This window comes from Oryza brachyantha, chromosome 4, assembly GCF_000231095.2.
Source record: "Oryza brachyantha chromosome 4, ObraRS2, whole genome shotgun sequence".
In the NCBI taxonomy this organism is placed as follows: Eukaryota; Viridiplantae; Streptophyta; class Magnoliopsida; order Poales; family Poaceae; genus Oryza; species Oryza brachyantha.
The window spans coordinates 13,703,734-13,723,145 of NC_023166.2; the positions used below are offsets into that span (position 1 = coordinate 13,703,734).

General features: G+C 42.0%; 3 protein-coding genes and 1 non-coding gene across 4 annotated transcripts; 2 read left to right on the top strand and 2 right to left on the bottom strand.

Moving 5' to 3' along the window:
• Nucleotides 1-3,011: 3,011 nt before the first annotated feature.
• Nucleotides 3,012-5,332, top strand: LOC102699862. Its single transcript, XM_006653509.2, has 3 exons — nucleotides 3,012-3,456; nucleotides 3,849-3,872; nucleotides 4,724-5,332. Exons 1-3 carry the CDS (start codon nucleotides 3,219-3,221, stop codon nucleotides 5,038-5,040), a joined length of 579 nt encoding a protein of 192 aa, XP_006653572.2. The 5' UTR covers nucleotides 3,012-3,218; the 3' UTR covers nucleotides 5,041-5,332.
• Nucleotides 5,333-5,944: 612 nt separating this feature from the next.
• On the bottom strand, nucleotides 5,945-8,032 carry LOC102700141. Its single transcript, XM_015836442.1, has 4 exons — nucleotides 7,698-8,032; nucleotides 7,509-7,579; nucleotides 7,302-7,383; nucleotides 5,945-6,774 (listed from the first exon to the last, which is right to left on the bottom strand). The coding sequence occupies exons 2-4, from the start codon at nucleotides 7,536-7,538 to the stop codon at nucleotides 6,200-6,202; spliced, it is 687 nt and encodes a 228-aa protein (XP_015691928.1). The 5' UTR covers nucleotides 7,539-7,579; nucleotides 7,698-8,032; the 3' UTR covers nucleotides 5,945-6,199.
• TRNAI-AAU lies at nucleotides 6,043-6,116 on the bottom strand. The gene has a single exon. It is a non-coding gene; the product is annotated as a tRNA-Ile (tRNA).
• Nucleotides 8,033-8,839: 807 nt separating the features above from the next.
• Nucleotides 8,840-16,316, top strand: LOC102700427 (trafficking protein particle complex II-specific subunit 120 homolog). The gene is made up of 10 exons (XM_040523161.1): nucleotides 8,840-9,341; nucleotides 10,024-10,224; nucleotides 10,329-10,511; nucleotides 10,946-11,055; nucleotides 11,305-11,364; nucleotides 11,611-11,902; nucleotides 12,590-12,837; nucleotides 12,996-13,870; nucleotides 14,666-15,616; nucleotides 15,865-16,316. Exons 1-10 carry the CDS (start codon nucleotides 8,928-8,930, stop codon nucleotides 16,083-16,085), a joined length of 3,555 nt encoding a protein of 1,184 aa, XP_040379095.1. The 5' UTR covers nucleotides 8,840-8,927; the 3' UTR covers nucleotides 16,086-16,316.
• The last annotated feature ends 3,096 nt before the right edge of the window (nucleotides 16,317-19,412 follow it).

Genomic DNA, 19,412 nt, shown 5'->3' on the forward strand with positions numbered 1-19,412 from the left:
TCGAAGAATGTGGTAGGTGCTTGCTAATTATGTGCAGTGCCGAAGGGCACAGAGATCCTCTCCAACTGACATGCATATTTTTCTCTCCTATAAGTTTATATGTTAGTGATTATAATAATATTATCATTACGATTGAGGATGTGAAATCGATCTTAAAAATATCTTAGGCCAAAACGGGATCACCACGATCGTGGAGCTGAGGTGGTGACCTAGAGCGGGATTCACACGAACACGCTTGTTCTGACAGACCGAGGGACCGACCGACCGGATGAGGGCAGGCCGCAACGAACGTGAGTTAATTTTAGATTTTCTTCTCATACTTTGGCCGTGTTCGGCGAGATGGGGAGGAGGGTTAGTTAAAACGGAGCAATATATTAATACATGATTAATTAATTATTAAAAAATTAAATATAATAATTTGATTTTTTTTAAAACAACTTTTCTATAGAAAATTTTTGCAAAAAAACATCGTTTAGCAGTTCGGTAAACGTGCGCGCGGAAAAAGAGGGGACTTAGATATCTAAGCAGGGCACCGAACGGGGTCTTTATCTTTATCTATGTTTAAGTTTATAAAAAATACGTGTATAAAAGGTTTACCTATAAATACTTATTTGATTATTTGATCGTTAAAAAATGTTTTGTTTATAGGTAGAATAAGACCATGTTTAGTTCCAAAAACATCACATCAAATGTTTGGACACCTAAATGAAGCATTAAATATATATGAATATTAAAACTAACTATATAGTTATGGGGAAATCGTGAGATGAATCTTTTGAGCCTAACTGGGACGTAATTAACCATAAGTGCTACAATAATCAACATATGCTAATGATGAATTAATTAGACTTAAAAGATTCGTCTCGCGGTTTTCAGACGAAATATAAAATTTATTTTATAACTAGATCATGTTTAATATTTCAAATGTACGACCGTACGTACCGGTACGATGTTTTTTGCAAACTGAACACAAACCTAACCAAAACTATCGCCGCAAGCAAGTTGCTACTTACCTACCTAAACCTAACGCCGCGGACTCATGACTCATCCACTGGATAAATGTTGGGTCCATCTCCACGCACAGTCACGTACTAGCGCACCCAAATTCACTCCCAAATACAAAACACAACAGATTGCAAGGGCATCAAAGTAAGATCAACATGTTTAGTGGAAACCCCTTTATGTAAATGTCGATTTGTGGCCCACGCTCCACTAGTTCAAAATCTTGAAATAACAGTTAGAGATTGTTTGGCCTTTTTACGTGTAAATGAAAAATAATTTATGGATAAAATTTTAGTATGCATAAGCACAAATGATCTAGAAGCAAAGACTTAAAAACAAACTACAATGATAAATAAACTTCAAATTTAAGACTAAACATTTAAATTTTGGCCTTTTAGTGTAAATAAAATAAATAAAAAAAGATAAGGGTATATCAATGTAAAATTTATAATGACATCACGCCCAAGCTAACTTATATAAATGCTATAAAATCATTCCATATCATTAAAAGCTAACATAAAGCTAACTTATATAAATGTACATATAAATATATATCATATCATTGTGTATGGCTTATCTCTCGTACGCATACGTTGTCTTGGAAACCGTGTTATAACCGATTATAAATATATAGCCTGCTTTTGCTATCTCTTCTTTTCTCTTTCCTCCACCAAACATAAATATAATATGATAATTTTTAGAGCTCATTTACATCTCTTATTGTACTTGCTCTTACTATGCAATATTTTTATCTTCCACTGCCCTACTATTAACGCAAACATAATACAATTACATTTTCCTTCACATGTTCGTTAGCTAAAGTGTATTTTGCTGACAACAAAGTGTTGGAACATACCTTTCAGATATGGAGTACCACTTGCACCCTTTGCTTTTTTCGCTTATACTTATGCAAGTCAAAATTTAAATTTTAGCTTTAAATTTAGAGTTGATTTTGAAATTCTTTCTTCATAGACTTGACTTTAAATAACTAAGAACACACATATAAAATTTCTATTCATAAACTATTTTTTTCATTTGCAATATACCGTTTGATCTTTTTCTTAAAACCAAACAATAACCCATTTTCCGTAGAGTTCGAAATTTCTCGGTACTCCCTCCATCCCTAACAGATTCATTTTAATATATCAAAAATAGAACTAACAAGACTAAAATACCCTCTACTTTCAAACCCCAAAGATATATGTTTCTCATTTTATCAAAATCCAATACAATAATTATTTAAAATATAAAGTCTTGAATAGATCATGAATCATAACTCTTTCTGCAAACAAGGAAGGACTTAGAGCAGGTATAATAGGTTGATTCAGCAGGCTATAAAAATACCACGTCATACAGATTCATATGTGGCGGAGAGAGAACTAAGGAGAGATAACGGAGCGAGCGACTAATATATCGCTCGTCGATAGCTTCGGAGGCATTATAGCTAGCTTGTAGCCAGTGCTAGCTCTAGAAAACACTTTTTGTGGGCCTCAAAGCAGCCCCATCAGATCTGGTGTGGGATATTCTCTCCATGCGATTTGGTATGTCTTCCTCTCTTCAATCACTATGTGCATTTGTGGTGTAACAAAATTATCCTAAAAATAACGACTAGTATTGATCACAAGAGATAATTTTTTCATGCAAATATTAAATATTTGAGCGATTTCATCGATGATAGCTTATAGTCAGCTTACTGTATAAAGTTAACTATAAGGTAGCTGTTGATGGTATGGAAAATTTTTAGAGCCAGTAACCAGCTATGCCATGAGTATTGACCTTGCGCTTAGTGGCCAGCAGCCTACCATCGTAAATTTCCCGGCGTCGGCGTCGGCGTCGGCCGCCGTTGGATCGCAGGGAATCCGCGTCCGGCGCGGCACATGCGCGGGGCTCCACACCTCCGTGCTCCGCGAGACCGTGACAACACGTACGGTGTACCAGCCATTTTCCTCGCCGCACCGACCCGCAGTTAGCTCACTTCCCACTCGGCCACTCCACTCCCAAAAGCCGCAACCCCACCACCACCGCGACGACGCCTCACCCCCTCCCCTAACCCCCCAAAACAACACAAAGACGAAGAAATCACGCGCCGCGCGACGCGACGACGGTAGAACCCGGCAGCGGGAGCGCGAGCTCGGTGTCCTGTCCACCGCCCACGGCATTGCCCCGGGCCCGTGAGCGGGCGCGAGCGCGAGCGCGAGCGGAGAGGCGGGCTGGCGATGGGTCGGCGCGGCGCCGGGGCGGCGGCGGCCGCGGCGGCGTGCGGGCGGTGGTGCCTGGTGATCCTGGCCGTGGCGTCCGCGCTCGGCGTCTCCGGGCCGGCCTTCTACTGGCGCTACAAGAAGGGCTTCGCCTCCTCCTCCTCCTCCTCCCCCTCCGCGGCCGTCGTGTCCCCCTCGTGCCCGCCCTGCAGCTGCGACTGCCCGCCGCCGCTCTCCCTCCACTCCATCGCCCCCGGTGAGTTTCATCTAGTCCCCTTCCCTCCCGTCAGATCTTGCAACCGCCCGTCGCCTGATCTGCGCCGACGGGTATTCTTCGCGTAATTTGTTCGATAAAAATCCAGTATCTAGAGCTTTACCCCCCCACCACACCCACACCCAACGTTGCAACTTGTGGGCTTTTATATCAGATCGATGGCTTTCCCTGTTTTGAACCACTGCGTGCTTCCCGCATATAAGAACATAACTTCGTAGTACTAACTAGTAAGTAATCGAAGAACTAAAATAGTTTGTGAATCATCGCATATTTCCAGTGTATAAGAACTGAATTTTGTAGTCTGTAGTAAGTAAGAGGAAGACTAAAAAATCAGGCTATCACTGACTGAATTTTACAATTTTATTCCTTTGCAGGGCTTGTCAACTTCTCAACTTCAGGTTTGAACCTTTTTACTTCATATTCCTTTCAGCTGAGATTCATCATTATTTATCCAACTCTCCTATGAAATTGGTTGTATTGTTAAAATTATGTGATGGAAGGTTGTTAAGATTCATGGATACGTTGCCGCATGATGTTTTCCAGACTGAATGGTTCAGTCTGCAACCTGTAGTTTTCAAAAGTTATCTCAGCAATTATTTTGATGTCTTGGACCATTAATGTGGCTAATGGAGTATTAAGGTAGCTCTTTCAATTATTGGCGCTATTGAAAATGGGGGAATTTTATGTGCTGCCATGAACAACTATACCCCTCTTCACATTACAGAGAAACAATGCGTTTAAATATCTATTAGATTCCTTTGGTGCACAATCACACCTTTTTGTTGCCTTGCATCACGCTCACAGAAGCTTAGGACAAAATTCTACTTGATTGAACGTACCAACCGGATTTTGGTGCTTTGTGGTAACATATTAACAGTCTTTACTGTACCTCAAACAGGATTTCTCACTGCTATTTTCAGAAAAGAGGGTGGCTTGGTTTAGATAGTTGATAATGTAATGTAATGTAGCCTAGTTTGTACATCTATGATAGTTTTTCCCTGAATACTTAAGCCCCTAAATTTGGCTTGTATGGACTGGCATATTCTGCTTTCACGGTTTCACCTACACACTTTTGGTACAATGCTCCATTGGATGGAGAATTCTGTCGCGTTGCTCCAGAATTAGTTGTCATAGCTTTTGTATAACTGACTGCATTTTTTCCAGTTTTTCTGACCTGTAACTAGTGTTTTCTTTCATGAAACCTGCTTGACCTTGCTACTGCAATTAAACATTGAGTTGAAACATACAGGTTGTGGCAAAAATGATCCTGAGCTTAGTAAAGAGATGGAAAAACAGTTCGTTGATCTTCTTAATGAGGAGCTCAAGCTGCAGCAGATTGTAGCTGAGGAGCATAGTCATCACATGAATGCCACTCTTGTTGAAGCTAAAAGACAAGCTACTCAATACCAACGAGAGGCAGAGAAGTGTAATGCAGCCACAGAGACTTGCGAAGAAGCTAGGGAGCGGTCTGAGGCGGCCATTTCAAAGGAGAAGAAACTCACATCATTATGGGAGCAAAGAGCTCGCCAATTGGGTTGGCAGGACTCTAGAGTCAAAACTATTTGATAGCTTGACATATCGTTGTATTTCCTTTTTCTTCTACAGGTAAAATTATTTTTGGTAGCTGCTGGATTACTCCTTGCAGCCAAACCGAGCAGTGTCAATTGTACGGCTTCACTTCCACTTGTAATGTATGTCTATGTATTATCAGCTGTTCCAAGACCAAGAATCATAGTTACTGTCGAGAATGTAGCTTCCTTATAAACGTAACTAGTATACATTTACTCAATGTTCGGATTTATTACTAATATATCGTAGATATTCAGTGTTGTTGATGTACACATTTTGTTTGTGACGCGATGTACGCATCTCAAGTCTTAGGCAACTTAAGCTCCGCTTTTGTCCTTGTATAGTGATATACCTAGATGGTGCATTGGTGCATAGTACATTATTCTCTATGATTTATTTTCTGGGACATCAAACATTCTGTGCGATCGCATCATAAGTTCTAAACAGATGTAAATTTCCAACCTTAAATTGATTCTTTTTTTTTTTCACCGTAGCTTATTTTTCATATTTGACTTTTAGATCGCCAAAAATAGATATATAAAAGTTTTATCATAAATTAATTTTTATTTGTAAATATGACATTAGATTTTTTTCAATGTAAATGACAAACAATCACACACTTAGAGTTGGTCACCAAAAGTATATTGGAACACCTGATTACCATACTTCATCTGAGTGGAATGACGAGTTATGCTTTGCGTTTACAAGGAAGCATAAACTATTAACAAATTAAAGTGTAGCAAACTTCAACTTTGTGGAACAGGTATGAGTTCCAGTCTTTCTGGAACTGGAACAAATTTTTGAAAAGGTAAAAAAAGAGGATCTGGAACAGATTCTGAATAAATTTTAAAAAGCTAAAAAATTGTGGAATCGGAACAAATTCAAAAAAAAAAGAGCTGGAACAGTGTGAATAAATAAAAAAATGGATTTGAAAAATGAACAAAGTTTTAAAAAGAGCTTAGACAGATTGTGTTAAATCTAAAAGAATTAAAAAAAATATGGCCCATGCAGGTCTCGAACCTGCGACCTTCGCGTTATTAGCACGACGCTCTAACCAGCTGAGCTAATAGGCCGGCTTGACAGTAATCGGTTACTGCTCAAAATAAACATGAAACTGTATGCAAGGGCACACCAAATCTACCACCACTTATCCTCCCTACATTACCCTGCACGCCTGTGTATTTTCATCGTCGAAGGAATGAAGGTCCCAGTCCGAGCGTGCCGGTCTCTGAAGCTCATGCGCCACGCCTCCTCCTCCATTGTCCGGAGGCACCGGCACCAGATCATAAGCGTAGTGCCCCACCATGCCGTGCCTCTGAAACTCATGAGCCCCATCTCCTCCTCCTACTCCTCCTCCACTGTCCGGAGGCACGGACACCAGGTCATAGTAATACGGAACGCAAGCGTAGTGCCTCATCACGTCGTGCCTCTGGAGATCACGAGCCGCATCCGCCGCTCCTCCTCCAGTGTCCGGAGGAGGAGGCGCGGGCACCAGCTGGTAATAGCGCGGGACATAGGCGTAGTGCCTCGCGCCGCCGTGTCTGCAGGACTCGTGGGACGCGTCTGCTCCTTCTCCTTCTCCTCCTCCTCCGTCTTCTTCCTCCTCGGGGACCAAGACCTCCGCCTTCTTCCCGGTCCTCTTCTTGATCCTTTTTACCACTTTCTCAGGGTCGAAATCGCCCGTCACCGTCACCTTGTTTTCTTCCCTGTCCACCTCGACTTTGTCGACGCCTGTATGTTGATGATCAAATCTCAGCCTCTCTGATAAATATGGGCGATTGTTTAGCTTATTCAAAGAAAAAAAAATGAACATTGTATTTGTAAATAAATAACTACTTTGTGAATAAAAATTTTATATACTCCCTCTGTCCTTTGACGCCGTTGATTTTTTATACATGACCGTTTGTTTTATTTATTTTTTTAAAATATGTAAATATATATATATATACACACACATGAAAGTATATTTAACAATAAATAAAATAATATAAAAATAATTAATAATTATGTAAAATTTTTAAATATAACGAATAGTCAAACGTGTATAAAAAATCAATGACGTCAAATATTTATGGACAAAGATAGTATGTGTTTTTAGTGATCTAAATGTTAAAACTGAAAAATAAACTAAGATAAAAGAACTCCAAAATCTATGTTAAAAATTTAAATTTTAACTTATAAATTTAAACAGAAGCAACACGATAGGGCCGCATCATGAGCTGAATAGACTAGGGTGTTTATTTTGTAGTTTTGCTTACCGCCGGTGTTCTTTATGACCTGCCGAACAGATCGTTCGCAGGCGTCACAATGCATGTAGACGCTCAGTTCTAACTTGATGCTCTGTACAATGAAAACAAACAGGAATACAATGTGATTAAACAGAAATGATCTTGGTGGTGCTTTGGAGCTCGTCAATGTACGTAGTGTATGGCAGTACGAGCGTGAAACTTCAGAAGAAACCTTACGTTTGTAGAGCTAGCATTTTCTTCATCCATGATGCCTAGTGAACACGGCAAAATGTCTCACCGAAAACACCCTGAAAATCCATATGGTTTCCACATCGTAATCAAAGTCACAATATCTTTATCAACCAACAAACTATAATGCATGCAAATTAACCAAACACACCCGAATTCCAATGCTACCATTCTCACCAGAGAGAGAGAAAAAAAGCCCAAGTATTCATGCAAAAGCTAGACTCCTCGCCTGACCGTTCCATTCATTCATCCATCCATGCCGATCACATGCTCTGTCCTGGCACGGAAACGCCCTGAAAACCGGTCGATGCTGCTGCAATCTCTCAGAGGACGAAGCGCCAAAGATCCGACAGCTACATAGACCGGTAATCCAGTCCTGGTGAGATGATAATCTAGCTCCTGTTGCCTATGGCCATTGCTGAGGCCTTCAGGGGAGAGAAGCTCCACGCGCGTATGGAATTGGAAGGCAGGGCGCAGGGGGTGGCCGGGGTGATCGACCCTGTGTTGGGAAGTCGCATTGACCACTCGCGAACGGGGTTGGTGGCGGCCGATTTGTCGGACTGTCTATTTATTGGGGGGGGGGGGGGGGGGGGTCTGAGAAGAGGTGGCCGGAAAACCTGCTCCTTCACGCGATCACGCCCGGCCGCGGCCTGATTTTGCATGCTGCGTCCAGTCGACAGCGCGTCTCTCTGCGCTTGGTGCTGCCTCCTCCGCCTCCGGAATCAGGGGCGGAGCTGAATCAAATACAGAGAGGTGCTACTCATCAGGTTTTTTATATTTTAATTTTAGTTTAGGTTGATGCGTATGTCTGATTTTGAATTAAGAGTGACGTGTGTATACGGTCAAGATAGATAAACTCTTGGTAATTTTTCTGAGACCTGATTTCTATGAACCCCTCACGCCTAACGCAGCTCCGCCCCTGTCCGGAATCTTGTTGCAGTTATATTCTGCATGCGGTTGGTTACTTGGTTGGTTCCAGACATCCAGTTGGAGGCGGCGTGAGGGAGTCTCCGTGGACTGAGACGAGCAGGGGACGAAGGAAGAAGAAGAGTACAGTCTAAAAAGTTTATAAATAAATAAATAGTAATAATACATATTTTAAAATCGTGAAAATTATAATAGCACGATCACCTATTTTTAGCGGAAAAGATCGTTCTCCTCTCTCCCTGACAGGACTAATCTATCTGCAACGTGAAGGCCCAGATTTTCGTCAGGTTAGACATGGCCCAATAGCCGGCCCACGGTACCATGCGCGAGTTAGATCAATTGTGTGCAGCGGAAAGACATGAGGATCTCTTGATTCTCTTCTTACCATTTCTCACCTTCCTCGAGTGACCCCTCCGTCAGATCTGCCATTACCGAAGCCGAGCAGGAGCAGGCGGGGGAGCGAGCGAGCGAGCGGACGCCATGGAGCCCGGCGTGAGCATCGAGTCCGGCTCCGCGATCCGCGTGGCGGTGCTTCCCGTGGGCGGGCCGATCCCACCGGCGTGTCTCCGGGACTACGCGGCGCTGGTGGCGCGGCACGCGCGGGTCGACCTCGCCTCGCTGCGGCCCTACTACTCGGAGCACCAGAAGAGCCCCTTCTCGCACCAGCCCTGGGACGGCGGGTGCCTCCGCCTCAAGTTCGTGCTCGGCGGCTGCGTGCCCTCGCCGTGGGAGGACTTCCAGTCCTCGCGCAAGGTGCTCGCCGTCGTCGGCATCTGCCACCTGCCCTCCTCACCCGATCTCGACCGCGTCGCCGCGGACTTCGTCGACGCCGCGCGCTCCTACCCCTCCGCGCTGGCCAACCGCTGCTTCGCCTTCTGCCCCACTGACGCGCAGGTACTGACTACAACTGCTGCGTTCTCTTCCCAAACCTCCGGATCACGTGGTTGTATTTGTGGTCCGCAGCTCAGCATCCACTGATCTCTGTGATCATCTGATGAATGGCTTGGCCATTTGGTTCTGGAGTTGCTATACTGAATAAGCGTACCTATGACTTGCGGATTGGGTAGTACGTGAAACCTTCAAAGTGTTCCGATGCTTGTTAGTTGGGTGAGATCTAATCCTCTGAGTGGTCTGACCTTTTGATCATGCAATCCATGCTGAACCAATACAGTAATTTTATTGCTTGAAGTTGGCATCACAGTAGCTGCTCTTGTTGTCATAATTGAGTCATATATTATTTTAGTTGATGGTTAGGCTGTTCACAGTTCTCTTGTGGTGCATTCCACCAGCATTTCTATCCTTCAACTGATGTGTACTTGTCCATGTCATCATTCGCCAGTCTTTCTTTGCATAACCATACTAGCTTATTAAGCTACACCGAATGTCATAGCTACATTCCTCGTGTAAGGGGCTAGGGAAGGTCATGATTTACTAAACACTAAGGTTCTATCCAGTGTTGATATTTTGATGGATTAGATTAACACTTGCCCCTATATTGTGATGCCAGCTTTCATGACTTGTTTATTTGATCACTTCATGATCTAATGTAATTATTATTTATATTGTTTGTTCGTAGTTGGTGGAGAAAAAGAGGGATGATATTATTATGTTCCCTCCTTCTGATCAACAATCATTGGAACTTCATATGCTCACGATGATCCAAGACCTTTCTGCTTCACTGTTGATGGAGTTTGAGAAATGGGTCTTACGTGCTGAATCAACGGGAACTATTCTAAAGACACCTTTGGATTCACAATCCAGTCTTGGCTCAGAGGAGGTTCATACTTTAGGTGTTCCGAGTATTTTGACTAGTGTATGTTGATGATGGAATGGTCCAATATCTATTGCTTATACGAGACAATATTCTTCCACATTTTTTAGGTGATTAAGGCTAAAAAAAGAAGGTTGGGTCGTGCTCAAAAGATAATTGGAGATTATTGCTTGTTGGCTGGATCACCTGCTGATGCTAATGCACATTATGCCACTGCAATAGAGCTCGCAAGATTAACTGGAGATGTTTTCTGGCATGCTGGAGCCCTTGAGGGTAGTGTCTGTGCATTAGTGGTAAGCATTTGTTTGCCTTGTTAAGATTTGGGATTGAAAGCATACCTTGCATCAATCATACTGCATGAGACCTGTTATGCTTAACATACATTTGAAACTGCATATTCGGTGTTGCTTGATATAAGATAGCTAAAACTAATATGAGAAACCCTGTGCTTTCAATTTTTATTGGACCCCTACCTTTTGCCCCACCAAAATTTCTTTGGATGATTATATCTATATTCTCCAATGACTGGAACTTTACAATGTTTAACTCTAAACATCATATTTCGATGAGCATTTGTTAAATAATTGAGAAAGGGGTTCATCAATTGCATTTCCATTTCTTGCCACAGTACTGAAAAGTGAAAGCTGGTTAGTTCTCGCTTGTTTTCCTCACTTGGTTAGAACATTCCCATGACAAGGTTTGGTGATAAGTTGATACTTATAATCAGGTTGATAGGATGGGTGAAAGTGACCCTGTTTTGGAGGACGAAGTGAAGTTCCGTTATTACACCATTATCCAGCTATATAGAAGAGCAACTTTACAAGACAATGCTCAAAGGTATTGAGAACTTGTCACACCCTTCCTTCACATAACAATTACTTTATACTTTTACATTTCTGGTCTTTATTACATCACCTTCAGTATCTAACAAGGAATGAAAATACTGACTTAATCTGATCCTTTTTGTTTTTATTTTGGCGTTACTGAGAAGTGTTTAGAGGATTGCATTTTTTAGCTGAATAATTTATTTGGTGAATTTGCTCAATACACTAATATGACATTTGCACTTGTTCTTTTCTTCTTTAGAGTTTCACCAGTCAGCTTTGAACTTGAAGCTGCATTGAAGTTGGCAAGATATTTGTGCAGGTGAGTCGCATTATTATTGTATGAGCATTGAGCGGCACTTGCTTAGCCAGGTTCTTTGTGCTTTATTAGCAATTAATTTCTACAGAATGAAAATTCCAATGTCTCCTTCGGTGCTGGAGTAGCTTCTTGTACTTCTTTATCACATAATTATTTGATTAGAAAAACTAGGGTGGAATGAGGTTGTAAATTATGTTGAAAATATACTTATTTTTGTTCTGTCAATTGAATTTTGCTCTTTTTTATAAGGCGACAATGTGCCAAGGAGGTGTCAGATTTATTAATGGGTGCTGCTGATGGTGCCAAGGCTCTGATTGATGCCAGTGATCGCTTGATACTCTACATTGAAATCGCAAGACTTTTTGGTACACTTGGTTATAAACGCAAGGCAGCCTTTTTTTCAAGACAAGTTGCGCAGTTGTATCTCCAGCAGGATAATGCATATGCCGCTATGAGTGCTATGCAGGTCCTAACTACAACTACAACTGCATACCATGTTCAAAGCAGGAAGACTAGCAAAATGGATCATAGTTTTCTCAAGGTGAGATGGGTTTTCTGTATTGAGAATTATAAGTTATTCCATCATTGAGAATACTGCATCATATTCATATGTTCTCAACTTCTCCAAACATGCCTCCCATTTTATTGCATGGATACTGCTTTACTCTCAGTGAACTCATACCATCTTCAAAATGTGCCTTCTTTTTTTATACTGGAAATTTCACATAATAAACTGTACTATACTAGTCACAAGTTGAATGTGCAGCATTTGACCTTTTATTTATCTTTACCTGGTTTGTCATTTTGTTGTCGGTGTGGTGATCGGCGTAGGATAAATGTGATTGACAAGAAAAACAACTCACTTTAAGCATTTTAGGGCAAGAGTACCCATGGTTAAGAAAGATACATGAATCCCAATACAAATTATATTAATTATGTTAGTAAAAGTTCCTGCTTTACTAAAGAGCATGTGAGCACTTTGCTCCAGATTGCGGTTTTTTTTTTCTTTTCATTTTATGGTTCAGTGTATCATCTGCTACAGTAGAAATGATAGTTCAGATATGCTTCTTTTAATCACACAAGGGGCGCACATAATTTAGTATCCTGATAATTTACTTTTGAGTTATATTTTATTTCACATATACTGATAATGACATAGCATTCGTTGTTTTACTGTTAATCATTATTTGATGCGGGCAATACTGATTCTGGAAAATTGTACCCTCAGTCTGTAGTGTCACTGTTTGAGTCACAATGGAGTACCCTTCAAATGGTTGTTCTAAGAGAGATACTGATGTCTTCAATCCGTGCTGCGGATCCCTTATCATCGTGGAGTGCTGCAGCTCGGCTTCTTCGGTTGTTTTACCCACTGATCACCCCAGCTGGCCAGAGTGGCTTGGCAAGCTCTCTTGCGAACTCAGCTGATAGGCTTCCATCAGGCACACGTTGTGCCGATCCATGTCTTCCTTTTATCAGGCACGTTAAATTCATCACTACTCTTGGAATAGATACTGCAGGAGCTATTATTTTCTGCAAAACTGTAGGAACTACTGTTAAACCAGAAAGAAGATTTTTATTGAGGATGTTTATTTCTTTATTTTTTGAGTTTTTATTTCTGTTCTTTTCTTACTCAGGTTGCATTCTTTTCCACTGCACCCATCACAAAGAGAGATAGTAAAGCGCAACCCACATAAAAAAGAGTGGTGGACTGGTGGAGGTCCTTCTGGTCCTTTTATTTATACACCTTTCACCAAAGGAGGAACATCTGGAACTAGCAAACAAGAGGTAAATTGGATTGTGGGAGAGCCGGTTCAAGTTATGGTAGAGTTAGCAAATCCCTGCAGCTTTGACCTAGTTGTTGAGAGCATTTATCTCTCCGTTCATTCTGGAAATTTTGATGCCTTTCCAGTCAGTGTTACTCTTCCACCAAACACTTCCAAATTAGTTCTGTTATCTGGAATTCCAACGCAAGTTGGACAAGTATCAATTCCTGGGTGCATTGTTCATTGCTTTGGTGTTATCACAGAACACTTATTCAAAGAGGTCGACTGTCTACTCCTCGGAGCCGCACAAGGACTTGTTCTTTCTGATCCTTTCAGATGCTGTGGCTCTAGCAAGTTTAAGAGTGTTAACTTTCCAAGCATTTCTGTTGTTCCTCCTCTGCCATTATTAGTTGCCAATGTTGTTGGGGGAGATGGTTCTATTCTTCTATATGAAGGTGAAATCCGTGATGTTTTGATAACACTGACAAATGCTGGAACTGTACCTGTTGAAGAAGCAAATATTGCATTGTCAGGGAAGAACCAGGATTCTGTTATCTCGATTGCACATAGCACATGGAAATCTGCACTTCCTATTAAACCTGGTGGAGAAGTGACATTTGCTGTGACTTTGAGAGCCTGGCATCTTAGCCTGACAGATTTTGAAGCAGATAGTAACAGATCTCCTGCAAACTCAAGGAGGATAGCAAGAGAAGGGAGTAATCCTTTCTTGGATATTCACTATGCTGGTGGGTTGTTGGTGCAACTATTCAATTTTATTAGTCATCCTCAAATATTTAGCTTCTCCAATTATCTGTGATCCCATCGAAGTCACTCAGTCTAACATATTCCCATCCATATGCATCCCTACCAACTGTTTTTATTCACCCTAGATTCAAATGTTTCAGCAAAACACCATAGGATATAGCTACACAAATTACTATGGAAGGATAGAAACAGATAAGCAAGTAGCTTATTTATTACTACGTTTATGTTAAAGTCCCTGATCAGTTGTTATTTATTGTGCACAAATAATCTTGATTCAATTTCATGTAGATGGGTAAATGATGAAAATTTCTAAACATACAGTTGTTTACCTATACCATGCATTTGAAACTTTGTTAGTTTCTTCAATTGCAAGCGATGCTTCACTATTCACATCGATCTTATGTCTGAAACATAGATACTCAAGTTTTTGTTGTTGTTACTGCTTACAATCTATACACTTATTGCCCTTTCATCAGACAGTAGTGTGTGATGTCTTAGTCACCTATATTTCTGGATTTTTTTTTTGCTCTTCTCTGTCTTGGTACTTTTAGACTTAAGGCATAATATTCTTTTCTCTTAGACCATGTTCATAGTCTGTTTCTCTGAAATGACAATATTCACTCTTTAGCCTGTCTTAAGAAACGTGTAACCAACAATCTTGACCTTTATGAATTGTGACCATAAACAAATGAAATGTAGAGAGCTTTTCCTTTTTTTAATGACTAGTTAGGCCATTCACGATCTGAAGACTAAATTTCCACTTTCTGCCATTACAGGTCCTTCAGGAAACTCCGAGGACAATAATGTTTCTCTGCCTCCTGGAAGACGTCTGGTTGTCCCGTTGAATATTTGTGTTGTACAGGGCATGCGACTTGTAAGAGCACGCCTTTTGTCCATGGAATTACCTGCCCGGTTTACTGATGCTCACTTAAGATCTGTTGGTAGCAAGGATAATATAAGCAATGACAGTAGTGCGATTCATAATGACATTAGCTTATTGAAGATCGATCCTTACAAAGGAAGTTGGGACCTCCGTCTTCTAGAACTTGAGCTGTTTAATCCTACTGATGTTGTTTTCGATGTTGATGTCTCAGTCCATCTGGATGGTACAAGTATAGAGCTTCCAGAGGACAAAATTGCTGGTTCAGCTTGCCACAAAACTAGAATTGATCGAGACTATTCTGCTAGAGTTCTCATACCCCTTGAGCACTTCAAATTACCTGTTCTTGACACGTCCTTCTTTGTAAAGGAAAATGGAAGTGATGAACCTCTTGGATCCAGAGCTACCACCTTAGCAGAAAAGAATGCCAAGGCAGAATTAAATGCTTCAATCAACAACTTGATTTCAAAGATAAAAGTGAAGTGGCATTCTGGGAGAAATAGCTCAGGTGAGCTGAATATTAAAGATGCTATTCAGGCAGCACTACAGGCATCTATTATGGACATACTATTGCCTGATCCATTGACGTTCAGCTTTAGACATGCCAAGGATGGAACTTCAGCCAAAACTGACTCTTCAGAGGAGCCTAGTGATGATTCCAGTCATTCTGCTAATGATAGTGTTCTGAGGTGTAAGGATCCTATATCTGCTAATGAAATGACTCATATGGAAGTTCAAATTCGCAACAACACTAAGGAAACTATTCGGATGAACCTAAGTATTTCATGTAAAGATGTTGCTGGAGAGAATTGCTTTGACGAAAACAGTGCAACTGTCCTCTGGGCTGGTAATTTAACCACGGCATTTTCTTTCTTGCCATCCTTAGTCTATTTTGACTTTCTGTTTTCTAAAGGCTACGATTACAGTTAAGGAAAAACATAATGTAGTAAAAATTCATGAATGATCACAATAATTTACATTTTGATTAGCTTATGTTGAATCAATCTGTTTGGTTACAGTCTGTCCTTGCATTTTGCCCTTCATCTGTTCATATATTCAGCAGTTAATCACTGACAAATATCCTTTTCTGCGCAGGTGTTCTCAGTGACATATATCTGGAGGTTCAACCATTGCAGGAGGTAGTACATCCTTTTTCCATCTACTTCCTGGTACCAGGAGACTACTCGCTGCAAGCTGCTTCTGTTATAATTGATGCAACGGATGTTCTTCGTGCTCGGGCAAAGGCAGAGTCGCCCGACGAACCTATACTATGCCGTGGATCTCCATTCCATATCCATGTAGTTGGTACAGCTTAGCCAAACTTTCTTCGAATTAGTTCTAGAGCCTGCTCTGTACCCTGAGTTTCGTGACATGTGCAGCTGCGAAAATCACGTAGAATTTATCCTCATCTGAATATCTGATTTATTTGAGCCGCTTGAAGGCTTCCTTGTAACACCATTGTGTTTTGTACAGTGTAAAAGCGTAGTGAAGGTTGTTTCACAGGCACGCGAATTTGCTGGTTGACGGTTTCAGCATCGTGATGTAAATTTTTTTGGTCCTACAGAAAGCATTTGCTTGCCATTTCTTATGATGGTATGAACATTCATTTCTGCCTTGAAGAGAAAAATGACGGGGTTTTTAACGTTGTTGTAGGCTTGCTTGCGCTCATCATTGTTGGGTAGGTACGATGCGAAGGGACTGAGATTCTCTAACACTACGTTGCTACTATTAATGATGGCTGACATACGGACTATGGGAGGATGATAATCATATATCAAGGTAGGTATTGGCAAGCTATAGGGTGTTCGGACATGGGGAATTGCGAGGAAGACGACAGAGTGAGACCTGATAATAAGAAACATGGAGGGCAAATTAGTCCAACAAAAAAAATTCTTCTCCCATCTAACGTTGTTTGCTTCAACTGCAACGGAAGTGTTACGAGTACGAAGAAAACTGCTGCACTGTACCTATTATTTTAATACCGGTTTGTTTTCTGTGCTATAAAACAAATATTCTCTTTAAGGCATTGTTTAGCTCATGTGTATAATTTTCCCGAGGGAAAACACCACCAGGGAGGGATGGGGTGGATCCCCTCCCACCACCCAATCCCCTCCATCGTTCCCCTTCCATGGACGGATAAAATGCATGGACCAACAGCATTACACAGGTGTTCTCTTGGATAACCACGGACGGACATAATGCTTGTGGTCTTCTAAATACCACTTGGAAAATTTTGATTACAACATCAATATATCTAAATTAATTAATTATAAAATTTATAAATACTAAAACAATGTTATTAAATATCATGAAAATCAGATGAATAATTACAATCCCAGAATGAATATTGTAGTACTAAATAAAGTGCATGCTAATAGAGACCAAGATTAGTGCAATCCCTGAATCCACAAGTAGTGAATTCTACGTTCCCAGAATCCACAACACGTGAATCAATACCCAATACATTTAGGAACCAAAAACTAAGAGTCTCAACTTCCAAAATCTAATTTTGTCCATAATATTAAGAACCGAAGAAGATTTTGCTACAAGAGTTGCTCAAAGCTTTCTATATTTGCTAGTTTTAGCATTCGTTCTTCACCCTATAGTAGTATCTCCATTACCTGTATGAAAAAATGGTAGCAAGATATATGAGCATTGCAATCTAACAAAAGATTAAAATCAAGACACTCGTGTAAAATACAATCGGTTTGATGTATAGACCAAAAAGATTAGCTATATACTGAATATTAGGTTTGCACTAAATTCAATAAAATTCAACAAAAATAAAGTTCAGTACAGTGCAGGGACATGATATTGAAGATGAACTAAACTCAAAAAATTTCAGTAAAAATAAACTTTAGGATAGTACATGGACATAATATTAAAGCTGAACTAAACTCAAAAAATTTAAGCAAAAGTAAGTTCAGTACAATATAGGGACATAATATTGAAGCTGAACTAAACTCAATATTTACCAAAAGAAAGTTCAATACAGTGTAGGGACATAATACTGCATGTATGGTTTGATTCACTGCACCAAAAAACAGATCGATTGCAACTAGCAACGAGAGACAAATCTTGGGTGACGTTAACAATCTTTAGTTTAATTAATTTGTGACCACACTAATCCAAGAAACAACATGGAGGATCAGATCGGCTACACATGATGTACTTGCTGATGGTATTGTCGACGGAGTTGGAGCGTGAGCACGAAACCGGCAGATGTGGAGGGACTGGAGGGAGACGGCGGTGGCGGTGGAGCTAGAGGGAGGATGCGGTGCCGGTAGCTGTGAAGGGAGAGGCCGTGGCGACGGACGTGGAAGGGGGTGCCAGCGCCGACGAACGACGAGGAGGTGACGCTGATGGCTGTGGAGGGAGAGGAGGTGGTGCCGGAGGACGTGGAAGGGGCGACAGCGTTGGCGTCGGTGGACGACGAGCGAGGTGGCGACGTCTGCCGATGTCTTTGTTTTTTCTGACGGCGTCGGTGGCAGAGTTCCACCGAGTGGAGTAGTGTGATTTCTCTAGGGTTTGGAGTGGATTGGGCCGGGAATCCTACCTTCCCGGGCCTTGCCAAATGGATTTTTTTTTATCAAGGGATTTGTCCCCCCTCGTGGTGGGCTTTCCCTTTGGGGCCGAAAAATAGGCCGGGATCCCGGCCTTTTACCTGCCAGCCAAACGAGGCGTAAGAAATTGTAGAACCCTAGTTTCCCCATTGGTTAGAATCAATTACTACAACATGCGGGTGGCGACGTGGCGTGAGCCGTCCAAGTAGAGTGGGCCTCCATGTGCCTGAACATCTCGGTCTACGGCCTCATCCTAACATGGGCCTGCCCTGTGAGTTCGAGAGTCGAGACGCGAGCGGGTGCCGGGTGCTGGATGCGTGCATCATCGCACTCGCACGGTCACGCTCACACCACGGCCTGTCATGCTGGACCAGCCAATATGTATGTGTGATGCACTGATGCGGACTCTGGTTCTGGACAAGCAGAAGCAGAAGCAGTAGCAGTATCGTCGCGGCGAAAGGTTTCGCATCGCATCGTGACACGACCGACGCTCGACAAAGGGACAACTGATACGGCTCTATCTGAATTGACGTAGCAGCGGCACCACCGCACAGGAGGGGAAGGATTCCTCGGTTTCCTTCGTCGTCGTCTCTCTCGGGCTCGTCTGCATCTCTCGCGTCACGAACCGTCTGACCTGCCCAGCTGCGCCTCCATCACCAAAACCAAACCTTGTGAAACAGCCAACCAGGCGTACGTAGGAGGACTGCGGGAGCGACAGCATTAAACTCCTCGGCCCGCACGAAGCAAAAAAAAGAGCTAGCTCACGGAGGCTAGTAGTGCAGCAACAACCAAAATTAACGGGTCGGTGGTGTGGTGGAGCCAGGAGGATCTCCCGACGGATCGATCGGTGATGAGTGCGTGACCGAGACGGTCGGGGGATCGATGAGATGAGATTCCAAAGCGAGGTTGGCATGCACCACCGCGCTCTGCCCCTGCGTGCTTTGTCGGTGTCGTGGCACCTCCAAAAGGGGAGAGAGACTTGATGATGAGGAGGTTGGGTGAGAGACCGGGCGGCCCCCGTGGGCGATGGAAAGCCGGGACATACATCATCAGAGCAAGTTCAAATAGTACAGCCGCTAC